The sequence below is a fragment of the Stegostoma tigrinum genome, chromosome 2 (assembly GCF_030684315.1).
Source record: "Stegostoma tigrinum isolate sSteTig4 chromosome 2, sSteTig4.hap1, whole genome shotgun sequence".
Lineage (NCBI taxonomy): Eukaryota > Metazoa > Chordata > Chondrichthyes > Orectolobiformes > Stegostomatidae > Stegostoma > Stegostoma tigrinum.
The window spans coordinates 62810877-62825238 of record NC_081355.1 but is presented as its reverse complement, the minus strand read 5'-3'; the positions used below and the strand labels follow the sequence as shown (position 1 = coordinate 62825238).

The following is a 14362-nucleotide window of genomic DNA, read 5'->3' as shown; positions in this document are numbered from 1 at the left end:
GTCATCCTCACCTTGTTTGGTCTATGAGATTTCATTTGTACAGTAGTGTGGTTGACTGTTAACTGCCCTCTGAAATAGCTTAGCTAGCTCAGTTGTACCTAGCTGCTACAAAGTCTGATAAAAAGAATAAAGACAGAGAACACCCAGGATCTATCAAGAAAGTGAGCATCTGTCAAGAAAGCACCAGAAATAACAATTGCAGAGTGGGCAGGTTTGCCTGCCAAGTGTTCCATACAAACAAAAATCAGGAGTGCTTGTGCCTAAACTGGGACAGCAATCTCAAAAGATTAGTCAACAACCTGTCATCATACTCAAGGAATCATATTTCTTAGACAACATCCCAGGCATGGTCACCACTGTCCATGGGATAATACGAGGTGAAGCACAGTGGCAATCAAGTGCAAGTTGTCTTGGAAGTACTCAAGCTTTACTTTGGACCACACAAACATGGGAAAGGAAATATCCTGAATAGGACCTATTGGCCCATCTTGGCAGATCATTCAGTTCTCCTTTTGCAATACCACCTGGAGGACATGCAGAGTGTAGCAAGACACAGAACATATTCCGTGTTGTGGGGCATCAATGTTGATCATCAACTGTGGCTAGCAGCACTGTTACACACATACTAATCTGTACACACACAGCCATGCTGATATTCCACATATGGCGATGCACATTGGTACACAGATTGCAGCATTGGTTTCTGGTTCCACAAATCGCTGCAGTGTGCAGGCATTAGAGACTGGCAAAACTTAGAGGGAATGCTGCTCAATACTGTGCACCCATGAGGCCCATCAGCAGAACGACATTCAAACGCAATCTTTAATCTCATTGCCTGACGTATTCCCCACTGTATCATTACAATCAAACCAGGGGATCAGCAAGCGGGATTTGCTGAATCCATATCCAATTTTAGGTAAGACTCTGCAGGAGTACTGTTTGCAGTTCAGGTCACCACACTATAGGCAGAACATGATTACTCGAGTGAAAGTGCAGAAGAGATTAACTGTATGTTGCCTGAACTGCAGTGATGATTCAGCCTGAAGAGAAACTAGATAGATTAACAAACCCAGCCTTCAAGCAGAGAGGGCGGATATAGGATCTTACTGAGACATATAAAGTTGAGGGACATTGTCAGGGTAAATAGAGAGAAACATTTCCCTTTAATACAGAGGTCAATAACTACAGGACACAATTTTAAGATAGGAAGAGATTTAAAGAAATTTCTTTTCTCCCAGAAAGCTTTGAGTATCTGGAGCTCACTGTCTAAAAAAGGTGGTAGAGCTCGGAATCCTCAAGATATTTAAGAATTATTTTGATAAGCACGTGAAATACCACAGAACAAAAGGCCATGGGTCAAGTGCTGCAAAATGGGATTCAAATAAATGGATTTTTGATAACCAAAGACACAATGGGCCAATTGGCCTCTTTCCGTGCTGTAAAATCTCTAACTGGTTCAATAAAGGAGTTTAAGAGATGCCAGAGGAGCATGAGACATGCCTATAAATGAAGTGTCTGCCTTGTAAAGCTATTACATGGGATTACTTGCATGGCATTCAGTATAAGCACCATGCAAAAGGCAGAGTTGAATGATCCCACATCCAACAGATCTAAGTTTTACAGTCCAGTCTCCCAGGAATGATTGGTCATACAAGAACAAAACGTCCCCATTCAAAACAAAAGGGAGCCCATTGCATCAGTGTAAAAAAAAAATCAAAACATTTAAATGCATCTTCAGCCAGAACAATCGAGTAATAAACTAATGTCGCCCTCTCCTTCAGACCGCAGCACCACAGATGTCACAGATGTGAGTTTGATTTCTACCATTTCTTGATATTAAATGGAATAAGTTATTGGATACTGCAAAGGTTATAGGCCCTGACAATACCCTGGCAAGAACGCAAAAGACTTGTAGTCCAGAAATAGCTATCTCCCTACCAGTATAGCTACAACCCTGATACATGGCAATAGGGGGGACAAACTGGCCGAGTATGTCCTGCATACACAAAGAACAACTCCAATTTAACCAAATACTGCCAGTCTATTGTCAATCATTCGCAATGTAAAGAAATTGCCAACAACAATGCTGTCAGGCAGCAATTGCTCAGCAATAACCTGCTCATTGATAACAAATTGTGGAGCTGGATGAACACAGCAGGCCAAGCAACATCTTAGGAGCACAAAAGCTGACATTTAGGGTAGAGACCCTTCATCAGAAAAAGAGGAATGGGGAGAGGGTTCTGAAATAAATGGGGAGAGAGGGGGAGGCGGATCAAAGGTGGATAGACGAGGAGAGAGGAGGCAGACAAATTAAAGGAGTGGGGATGGAGCCTGTAGAGGTGAGTATAGGTGGGGAGGTAGGGAGGGGACAGGTCAGTCCAGGGAGGACGGACAGGTCAAGGGGGTGGGATGAGGTTAGGAGGTAGGGAATGGAGGTGCAGCTTGAGGTGGGAGGAGGGGATAGGTGAGGGGAAAAGCAGGTTAGGGAGGCGGGGACGAACTGGGCTGTTTTGGAATGCAGTGTGGGGAGGGGAGATTTTGAAGCTTGTGAAATGCACGTTGATACCATTGGGCAGCAGGGTTCCTAAGCGGAATACGAGTTGGGTGGCATCACTGTGACACTGCAGGAGGGCAAGAATGGGCATGTCGTCTCAGGAACGCGAGGGGGAATTGAAGTGGTTTGTGACTGGGAGGTGCAGTTGTTTGTGGTGAATTGAGCATAGGTTTCCCCAACGTAGAGGGAGCCACAACGGGTACAGCGGATGCAATATACTACACTGGCAGATGTGCAGGTGAACATCTGCTTGATGTGGAAAGTCATCTTGGGGCCTGGGATGCGGGTGAGGGAGGACCGTATTGGCGCCGCCTCATACTCCCAAGAGGAGCTTGAACAGTTCATTCACTTCAACACCTTCCACCCCAACCTGAAGTTCACCTGGACCATCTCCAACACATCCCTCCCCTTCCTGGACCTCTCAGTCTCCATCTCAGGCAACCACCTACAAAACAATATCCATTTCAAGCCCACCGACTACCACTGCTACCTGAAATACACCACCTCCCACCCACCTTCCTGCACAAATTCCATTCCCTATACCCAATTCCTTCGCTTCTGCCGCATTCGCTCCCAGAATGAGGCATTCCACTCCTGTACATCCCAGATGTCTTCATTCTTCAAAGAACGCAACATCCCCTCTGCAGTGTTCGAGAACGCCCTTGACCGTGTCTCCCACATTTCCCGTAATGCATCCCTCACACCCCTTCCCTGCAATAACCACCAAAAGAGAATCCCCCTCGTCCTCACATACCGGCCCACCAACCTCCGGATCCAACGCATCATCTTCCGACACTTCCGCCATCTGCAATCTGACCCCACCACCAAAGACATTTTTCCATCCCCACCCTTGTCTGCCTTTTGGGAAGGCCACTCTCTCCGGGACTCCCTTGTCTGCTCCACACTCCCATTCAACCCCAACACACCTGGCATTTTCACCTGCAACCGCAGAAAGTGTTACACTTGCCCCCACACCTGCTCCCTCACCCACATCCCAGGCCCCACGAAGACTTTGCACATCAAGCAGACGTTCACCTGCACATCTGCCAGTGTGGTATATTGCATCCGCTGTACCTGGTGGGGAAACCAAGCAAAGGCTTGGGGACCACTTTGCAGAACACCTACGGTCGGTTTGCAACAAACAACTGCACCTCCCAGTCACGAACCATTTCAGCTCCCCCTCACATTCTTTAGGCAACATGTCCATCATGGGCCTCCTGCAGTGCCACAATGATGCCACTCGAAGGTTGCAGGAACAGCAACTCATATTCCACTTGGGAACCCTGCTGCCCAATGGTATCAATGTGGATTTCACAAGCTTCAAAATCTCCCCTCCCCTCACTGTATCCCAAAACAGCCCATCTCGTCCCCGCCTCCCTAACCCGTTTTTCCTCTCACCTACCCCTCCTCCCACCTGAAGCTGCACCTCCATTCCCTACTGCCTAACCTCATCCCGCACCCCCCTTGACCTGTCCGTCCTCTCTGGGCTGACCTATCCCCCGCCTACCTCCCCACCTATATTCACCTCTACAGGCTCCATCCCCACCCCTTTAATTTGTCTGTCTCCTCTCCATCTATCTTCTTGTCTATCCACTTTCGATTCTCTCTCTCTCTGTTTATTTTGGAACACTCTCCCCATCCCCTTTTTCTGATGGAGTGTCTAGGCTCGAAATGTCAGCTTTTGTGCTCCTAAGATGCTGCTTGGCCTGTGTTCATCCAGCTCCACACTTTGTTATCTCGGATTCTCCAGCATCTGCAGTTCTGATTATCTCTTACCTGCTCATTGATGTTCAGTTTAGGTTCCAACAGGCCCATTCAGTTCCTGACCTCATTACAACTTACATCCAAATATGGCTCATACGACTGGAACTCCAAAAGGGAAAGAAAGTAACGGTCCTTGACAACAGGCCACATTTGATGGAGTGTTGAGTCAAGGAATCCTAAAGAAACTGGAGTCAATGGGTATTACGGCTAAATTCTTCAATGGTTGCAGTCATAACTATCACGAAGAAAGATGGTGGGAATTGTTGGTCAATCAAATCAGCTACAGGACATCACTGCAGGAAATTTGCAGGGTAAAGTTTCAGGCCCAAACAATTTCAGCTGCATCAACAAGGGCCTTAGCTCTGTCATAACATCAGAACTGGGAATATTTGCTGATTGCTCTATGTTCAGTATTATTTGTAACTCCTCAGATACAGAAGCAGTCCATTTCCAAATGCTGAAAAACCTTGACAATACCTAGGTTTGGTCTGACATGGCAAGAAACATTCATGCCACAAATGCCCCAGATAATGACCATTTCCAATAAAAGACAACCTAATGCCAGGCGATCACTGTCATCTCTGAATGCATGACCGTTAACTTCCTGGGAGGTTACAACTAACCATTAATTAAACCAGACCAGCCATATAAATTCCATGGTTGCAAAGGCTGGGCATAAATTAGGAGTTATGCAACAGGTAACTCACCTCCAGACTTGCCAGTGGCTGTCCACTATCTGCAAGGCACAAAATTGAGGTGGTGATGGAATATCCTCCATTTAGCTGGAGGAGTGGCGTTTCAGAAATATACATGCAGCTTGACAATATGCAGTACAAAGCAGCTGGCTTGAGCAACACTAACATTTCAACATTAACTCCCTCCACCACTGATGCACACAGTGTTAACAAGACGGCATTGCGATCTTTAAAAAGTGAGTTTCTTTAACACCACGCAAGTGGTCACCTCTACCCCCAGAAGGGCAAGGGCAGTGCATGCATGGGAACACCAATACATGCTAGATTTTCCTCCAAGGACTGCACTATCCCAATTTGGAATTATTGCTGGGTCAAAATCCTGGAACTTCCTCTGTGTATGCACAGATAATGCATGGTTTACAATGGCTGTAGGCAAATGAGGGTTGGGCAATATATGCTAGCCTAGGCAGCAGTGTCTTTACTTTATGAATGAAAGGACACTAAACAGGTCATACAGGCCCGACCCGAACCACTCCACCGACACCCTCAATCACCTAGCTGAACTCGTCTTACCCTTAACAACTTCTCTTTCAATTCCTCCCAGTTCCTACAGTCAAAGGGGGCAGCCATGGGTACCTGCATGGGCCCAAGCTATGCCTGCCCCTTTGTAGGTTATGTGGAACAATCCCTCTTCTGCACCTACACTGGCCCTAAATCCCACCTCTTCCTCCTTAACATTGATTACTGTATCGGCGCTGCCTCGTGCTCCCATGAGGAGCTCGAACAGTTCATCCACTTCAACACTTTCCACCCCAACCTGAAGTTCACCTGGGCCATCTCTGATATCTCTCTCTCCTTCCTGGACCTCCATTACCATCACTGGCAACCACCTAGAAACCAACATCCATTTCAAGCCCGCCGATTCCCACAACTACCTCGACTACACCTTCTCCCAACCACCTTCCTGCAAAAAATTCAATCTCCTATTCCCAATTCCTTCAACTCTGCCACATCTGCTCCCGGGATGAGGCATTCCACTCCCCTACGTCTCAGATGTCCTCATTTTTCAAGGAATGCAACTTTCACTGCCCCCCCCCCCCTCCCCCAGTGGTCAAGAACACCCTTGACAGCATCTCCCGCATTTCCCGCAACTCATCCCTCACACCCCCTTCCCACAAATAACAACCAAAACAGAATCCCCCTCGTCCTCACACACCTCCACCAACCTTCAAACTGAATGCATCATCCTCCGACACTTCCGCCATCTGCAATACGACCCCACCACCAAAGGCATTTTGCCTTCCCCACCTGTGTCTGCTTTCTGGAAGGACCACTCTCTCTGGGACTCCTTGTCCGCACAACACTCCCCTCCAGCCCAACCACACCCAGCACTTTTCCTGCAACCGCAGGAGGCGCTATACCTGCCCCTACACCTGCCCCCTCACCCCCATCCCACGCCCCAAGACGACTTTCCACATCAAACAGACATTCACCTGCACATCTGCTAATGTGGTACACTGCATCCGCTGTTCCCGTTGTGGCCTCCTCTACAAGCGGGGAAACCAAGTGGAGGCTTGGGGACTGCTTTGCAGAACACCTACACTCCGTTCACACTGAACAACTGCACCTCCCAGTCGCGAACCATTTCAACTCCCCCTCCCATTCCTCCAGGTGGCACGTCCATCCTGGGCCTCCTGCTGTGCCACAATGACGCTAGCCGGAAGTTGCAGGAACAGCAACTCATATTCCACTTGGGAACCCTGCAGTCCAATAGCATCAATGTGGACTTTGCAAACTTCAAAATTTCCCCTCCCCCTACTGCATCCCAAAACCAGCCCAGCTCATCCCCACCTCGCTAGCCTGTCCTTCCTCCCAACTGTCCCCTCTTCCCACCTCAGGCCCCACCCCCATCTCCTAACTACTGGCCTCATCCCGCCCCCTTGACCTGTCTGGACTGACCTATCCCCTCCCTACCTACGCTCACCCCTACTGGCTCCATCCCTGCCTCTTTGACCTGTCTGTCTCCTGTCCACCTATCTTCTTCTCTATCCATTTTCTATCCGCCTCCCCTTCTTTCCGTATTTATTTCAGAACCCCATTCCCTTCCCACATTTCTGAAGGGGCATCCAGGCCCGAAACATCAGCCTTCCTGCTCCTCTGATGCTGCTTGGCCTGCTGCGCTCATCCAGCTCTACAGCTTGTTATTTCAGATTCTCCAGTTCCTGCTATCTCTTAAAACAGGTCACACAGCATCTGTGTGGAGAGATTAATACAGTTAACTTTTCTAGTCTGATTGCTCATTTCATCCAAGCTGAGTTTTTTGAGCACTTTGCGTTTTCACTTTTTGGAAACAACCTGGATTTTAATCAGAAATCCGAGGATGTCAAGAATGTTGATCGAGGAGAACTGTATTGTTCATTGATTTAGCTTTTCAAGAAAAATTATGGAATTGTGTCACTAAAGGCATTGCCGAAAGCATATCTGGAACTGGACTCAAGTTTGATGCATTTCGAAAAACAGTTGCCTTGATGTTGTAATCGTTGAAAAAGTTGATCTGCAATGAAGTTAAGACAAGCATCCGGTTTTCTTGCACAATAAAGTAACAATTTGGCCTCAACTGGAGTATTCTGTCTAATCCTGATTGTCATACTCCTGGAAGGGTATGAAGAAACTGCAGACAGATTGTGGGAGATCCAAGGAAAGGGTTCCATGGATTGAGAAACTTTGGTCGTATTGACAAGCTGGAGACGCTGATGCTGTTGTCAGAGAAAGTATGAGGAGTTGGTCAAAGCTCACACAACTTGTTTAGTTGGAAAAGGAACAGTTTCTATTGACAGAAAAGTCGAGGACTAGAAAACAGCAATTACGACACAGAAATGAGAGCTTTTTTTTCACAATGCAACAAGTGAGTAGGATCTGGAATGCCAGAGTGTATCTGGCACAGGTAGATTCGAACTTGGTCCTTAAAAAGAATTGGAAGATAGAACTGAAAATTTTCTCAGACTATGGGAAAAGGATAAGATATTAAGACTTGTCGAGTGGCACTGGCAGAGAGCTGGTACAGTCAAGGGGCTGAATGATTTCCTTCTATGCTGTACAACTGACAACATTCCATCGAAAGGTTTTGGAGTAAATACAGATCAGTAATTCAGTTTTTGAGGGGACTGGAACTTGTCAGAGCTAATGGAACTTAATTTGAAGATCATTGATTACTGTAGAGTGGAAATAGATGTTAAAGTCTAATAAATACGATGTGGAAAAATAAGTCAACTTGAGAGACCAACTCTGGGAATTGTGCCTTATACATTTTAATGAAACATACCTTAAAGAGAAAATTGCCTCCCATGTTAAAATAAACCTTCCTCCACGTCCCCAGAAAAATCTACAATGTTTTTTTCTAGCTGCTTGTGCTACCATATTTTTATCCTCCTGGAAGTTAAATATCATTTGGGTAACACTGATCTAATACAATACCACAGGTTAAAGTACTAACTACTTAGGCTCATATTTGTGTTTATCCATGAGGTTACAAGCTGAAAGGTTGGAAAAAAAAAAATACTTATGTATTTATTATAATCCCAGAAGACCACTAGGCTGCTCGCTCATTAAAGAGAAATGATTGGCGATGGTTTCTCCTGAGGGTCACCAATTGGCTAAGTATCATTCATAAAATGGGTTCAATTTCCACAGTGGCTGGTGTGACCACGAAGGACTCTCCTTCTCAACCTTTCCCTAAAGGCACGTGACCATCTGGTTAAATAACCACCGGAAATCTTTCTAATGACAGTGCCACCATATAATAGTACTCTGAGACCGTGGCAACTTTATCTTTATTTTCAAGTGTATAGATGAAATAAATGAACAAATCAAAGAAAGTGAGCTCTACAAACATCATTAATCAATGGCATTTAAAAGCAATAACGACATAAGATTATGCAGTGAATCATGAATGTGGCCATCCTGTAAGGTTATAAAACCCATCCAAGTTTTTTCTTCATTCACATTCAAGCTGCGTAAATACAACTGATTGGATATCACTCACCCACGCCCCAGAAGTCAGAAGCTAGCACCATGTAAAACTAATTTACATGGCAATAAATATCAAACATTATTTACAAACATTTTGAACTTTGTACTTTTGAAAGCACAGTTGGAAAGCAGTAACCATACAAGGAAGCATTAGGGACAGGAAACAACTGACTGCTCCCCCTTTCCAAGATCTCATCAAAATCTCCCCTTCCCAAAGCTCTCAAAACCAATTTACCTGTAATACTGGTATTCAAGATTGCACATAAAACAAAACTTAGAACCTAAAGGCGGCTCTAGAACTCTGCAGAACTGGCTTTCAATTCCATACTCCAGCAGATGTTGTGTCATGCTGACTAACTTTGAAAGGAAAGAAATCCTTTGAGGCATTATGGAAAACAAACCTTCCAGTTCGCTCAAGTTCTGGTCCAGTGTGATGTTCTTCATGATTCGTAGTTCCATTTGTAATCGGTGGACCATTTGGAACAGGAGGAGGGCACTTCCGTTTTTCCTTTACATAGCAGATAAAGGGGAGAAAAGATAATTTTACAAATAAGCTTTACACACAAAGATTCACAGAATATATTCTGGTCTAACAATTCAAAGTCCAATTCAGCTACCACGATAAATTTGAGAAGTTTTCTGGGTTAAGTACAATCCACCAGCATTCAAGTCAGCATTCAGTCACAAGGTCAACTTTTAAATGCACCTGATAAAAAGGGAATGATGGTGTGGAGGTGGGGAGATATCTGTCACAAACAGCTAATTCATAATTCACATGATTTAGAGCATAACCGTTGATAAATGGTGGGATGGGGCGGGGGGGGGGGGGGGGGGGAGGTCATGGATTGAGAAGGTGATAAGCAACTCTAAAATAAATGCTATTTGAACAAGGTTGTAGATAAACACTGTTTAGCTCCTAACTTTAATTTATCTTCAATGTCACAGTTAGAAATGTTAATGCTAAACAAAAGGATCACCCAATTGTAAGGCCAAGATGTAAAAGTTAGCAATTTTACAAACAAAATAGCAGTATGAACTATTCATAAAAGTTGCAGAAATAGGATTGTCTTGAAGGAAGAAAGTTTGAAGACATTTCTGTTTGAATCATTCCAAAGCATGGTAGTTTGCTTCGGGATACTGATTAAGGGCACAGTCTTGGTTAGAAGGTTTTTCTGTTGAACTGCTTGTTTGCTGACAGAAAAAAAAGCGTTTCCCTCATGAAATCCAAGTTGAACTACATCTAGAAGATCTGCGTTAGCTTGCAATTAAGAAGAAATTTAAAGAGTCTTTAAAGAGCCTTTTGGCAGAAAACAATTACCTTGAATAGTCAGATTGTGAGGCATATAAAAGCTGTAGAAACAGTCTGGGAAAAAAGCAGTCTATGCAACGCCAAAGCATGGATAAAGGAGCTAATACAGGGAAGTATTTATGATGGGGAAATTAGCTATTCAGATCAGTGTTTAAACTGCTGTACGGTAAATAGAGACAAATCTAAATGTAATTCATCTTCTTACAAGTTATTGACTGTAAACTAACTCAGATATACCACTGTAGATGGAAGAAAGAGGGACAACACCATAAAACATCCAAAAACTCATCCACTTTCATACAAGATAACAAGGTGCACAGCTGGATGAACACAGCAGGCCAAGCAGCATCAGAGAAGCAGGAAAGCTGACATTTCGGGCCTAGACCCTTCTCCAGAAAGATTGATTGACTGACTGATTGATTGATTTTGTCACATATACTGAAAAGCTTTGTTTGCTATAATCTTCCTGTACTGCTTGTAAAGGATGTACAGATCAAAAAAAACTAAAAGGCACACAGGTTACATTATTTGAGGCCAGAGTCCATTCAACAGTGTTATAATGGCCAGAAAGCAGTTCCTGAACCTGCTTGTGCACATGTTCTAGCTTCTATATCTTCTGCCCAATGGCAGAGGTTGTAGGAGGTCATTACCAGGGTGAGATGGGTCTTTGATGAGGTTGGTTGCCTTTCTGTGGTGAGCAGTGCAATCTGAGTCTATGGATGGAAAATTGTCTTCCGTGATGGTCTGGATTGTGCACACCACCTTCTGTAGCTTCTTATGGTCCTGGTCAGAGCAGACAGTTACGCGCCCAAACAGTATGCCTTCAATCTTGCATCTGTAGAAACTGATGAGGGCTCTTATGGCCATGCTGATTTTCTTGAGCCACCCAAGAAACAGGAGCCACTGTTCTGCCTTCATCTCCATGGGAAGTCCAGGACAGTTCGTTAGTTTTTGCCACATTGAGGAACTTGATGCTTTCCATCCTCTCAACCTTAGTTCCATCAATGTAGATGGCTCCCTACACATTAGGAAAGATGATAGCCTGGTGGTATTGTCACTAGACTATTAATGCAGTGACTTCAGCAACACTCTGGGTACCTGGGTTCAAATCCCATTATGGTAGATGAAGAAATTTCAAATCAATGAAAATCTAGAATTAAGTACGTAATGATAATGGACCACAAAACCATGGTTAATTGTCATAAAAACCTATCTGGGTTAAATCTTAACTGCCCTCTAAGTAACTGGAGATGGTCAATAAGTGATATCCGCAATCCTGTGTCTAAGTATAAACAAAATACTGTCAGCTATTATTGACATACAAGGTGAAGGACTGGGTATTCTGTTCAGTTAACCCAATCCCATACTCACCAGATTTCTTTCCATGCAGGAGTCAGTGAATTGGTATCAGAAACAAAAAAGGTGCTGGTTAAACATTTACACTGAAGCACAGGTACTCTGCAGCAAATTGTAGTGCCAGCAACACCATTTTAACCAAAATGAACCCACTCAGTACTCAGATTTCAACACAGTATGTTGTTGGAATAGCAAACTTTACTGGAAATTGCTGACCAAACCGCTATCTTAAGAAAGATACACATCTATAATAGAATAACAAGCCTTTCTTTAAAGACATATTGACTGGCCTGTTGAGTTCTTACAACATTGTCTGCTCATAACTTGCATTAAACATTTGCAATTTTTTTTTGCATTTTACTAGGGTGCATTCAAACTTTTGAGTGCAAGAAGTGAGTGCCCAAGATTTTGCACATTAACTTGCAGGAAATTATAGGACAAAGGAAAGCAAAACTCAAGTTTTAATATCTGAATGTTGCGGTTACGTACTTGATAAAAAGCAACTTTAAAAAAATCAAATTTTGGAGGTGAAGTTTTCAAAAGCATTATATTATGAAAGAAGAAATTTGAATTTTATTAGGTTTCAAAAGATGATTCTCACCTGTGAAGGAACATTTTTTGGTGGCTCAATTCGGATTGAAGGATCCCACTCTCCGGGTGGAAGAACAGTAACTTGATCTAAAAATTCATCTATTCCTGCCAGCAGGTCCGTTCGATCTTTTGCTTTATAAGCAACATCATGGAAAACCTTAATAGAAACACATTTATGTGGAATGTGGTTACATTCTTAAATTAACAGTAATCTTCAAAAGTCACTGTGATTATTAACTTTAACGTGGTTCAGCAGACTTCACCTGATTGCTGAATCAGTGACATCCAGTATTTCTAAAGCAGTTTATTTTCTATTATTGACTAAATTTTTTTAAAATAACAAGCAGTCATGTAAAAAGATCTGATCTTCCCAATATTTGAATTAGGATCAGTTATAGCTCCGAGCAAGGCTCCAGTATAATTCTAAATTAAAACTGAAAGAACTGCGGATGCTGCAAATCAGGAACAAAATCAAACTTGCTGCAAAAGCTTAGCAAGTCTGACAGCATCTGTGAAGTAAAGAAATCAGAATTAACGTTTCAGGTCCAGTTCTGAGGAAGGGTCACTGGGTCCGAAACATTAACTGATTTTTTTTCCTTCACAGATGCTGCCAGATATGCTGAGTTTTTCCAGCAACTTTGTTTTTGTTCCAGTATAATTCTAGTCAACACCACCTTCAAAATGCCAACTTGCCTCGTCTGTCATTAAGGTAGCTATTGATCTACCAATTTCGTGGTATTGCTGTGCTTTACCAGATGGTCCCAACATCAGAAACAAAAACCTAAGATGGTAGAAAAATAAATGTTAGAAAACAAAACATTAGTTTTCCAGGTATCACTCAAAATGTTAACAAATTACTGGTCTCTCCTTGCAACTAAAAGTGATTTAGCACAGTACACTCATATTGCAGTTAAGAATTACTCCTCTCAATATCAAGTTCACAAATTATTCTCCACACATGCATGTCAGAAACTGTGGTATTACTGTAAGATGCACTTTTTTGGACTGATAAGGCCAATACCGCATCTCCTGGATTGACTGCATTACTTGGTAGAACAAAATCATTTTCAATATCTATTTTGTGCACAGTACATTTTGCAAGAGTAATTGAAAAACTGTACTTCCATGCTTATATGAATAAGCATTTTCAAAGTGTTGTTGATGGATCTGGAAAGGTGAAAATATTTTCTTATTGCAAAGAATGAACAATTTAACCATGAGTAAATCAAAGCTATGCATACATCTGATAAAATAATGATAAATCTTCCATTTCAGTTTCACCTTGTTGGAATTGGAACTTCTGTAAGTCCTGTAAGAAGAATAGCAGGAGACAGACGAACAAAGGCAATGATGGGTCTCTCAAGGAAGTTCACTTCTCCCACCAAGACATTGGAAGCCTCAGCACCAGGTGGAATCTTTTTCATGAAATTCATGTCCACCTACAAATAACATTGATGGGATGCGACAACATTTTAAGCAGTTCGAAATTATCCAAACATCTTTAGCTAATACTTGAACATGAAATGATGCACAAGTCTAACCTGAATTAATTTCAATTTGAATGCTTTTGTTGTGCATAAAGCAATTCAGATGTACTAAGCTCTGACCTTCTGGAAATGATTTTTCCTTACTTCTCCATGCAGGATAGATTGCAAAGCCCTGATTGAAATTTAATCAGGTAAAAAAAAAATCAGGAAACATGAAAGTTTGGAGTCAGATCCAAACACTGGGCATCTTTGGAACTCAAGTCTCAATACGCTATCTAAAAATGTTTATTTTTTAAAAAAATATAAACTGAAAATTTTTTCCAGTAGCATTTGTCTTAATCCAGTTTAAAGGTGCAATCTTATACGGTGGGGAAATAGGTTAAGATCTTCGCATTTTTAAAATTTCCAATATTTGAGTCAACAAATCTCTCGTGTTAACTGCTATAAATCCAATTTTTAACTAAAATTCACATTAGTTTAGCTGTGCTGAATTAATAATTGCTGCATATATTCTCATGCTGATAGATAACCAACACCACGCAAAACTGAAGATTTCATACTGGCCAATATCATGAAA

The 14362-nt window shown here is 42.8% G+C and overlaps 1 protein-coding gene across 10 annotated transcripts in view; it reads right to left on the bottom strand.

The window, feature by feature from the left end:
- The window catches only part of LOC125462394 (sodium bicarbonate cotransporter 3-like), a 155639-nt gene that overhangs the window by 59073 nt on the left and 82204 nt on the right, over positions 1-14362 (bottom strand). For all 10 annotated transcript variants that reach the window (XM_048552452.2, XM_048552459.2, XM_048552476.2 and 7 more), the window contains 4 exons: positions 13580-13737; positions 12992-13079; positions 12309-12455; positions 9444-9550 (listed from right to left, as the gene is read on the bottom strand). In XM_048552452.2, the coding sequence (XP_048408409.1) occupies positions 9444-9550; positions 12309-12455; positions 12992-13079; positions 13580-13737 (500 nt within the window). The remainder of the gene's footprint in view (positions 1-9443; positions 9551-12308; positions 12456-12991; positions 13080-13579; positions 13738-14362) is intronic.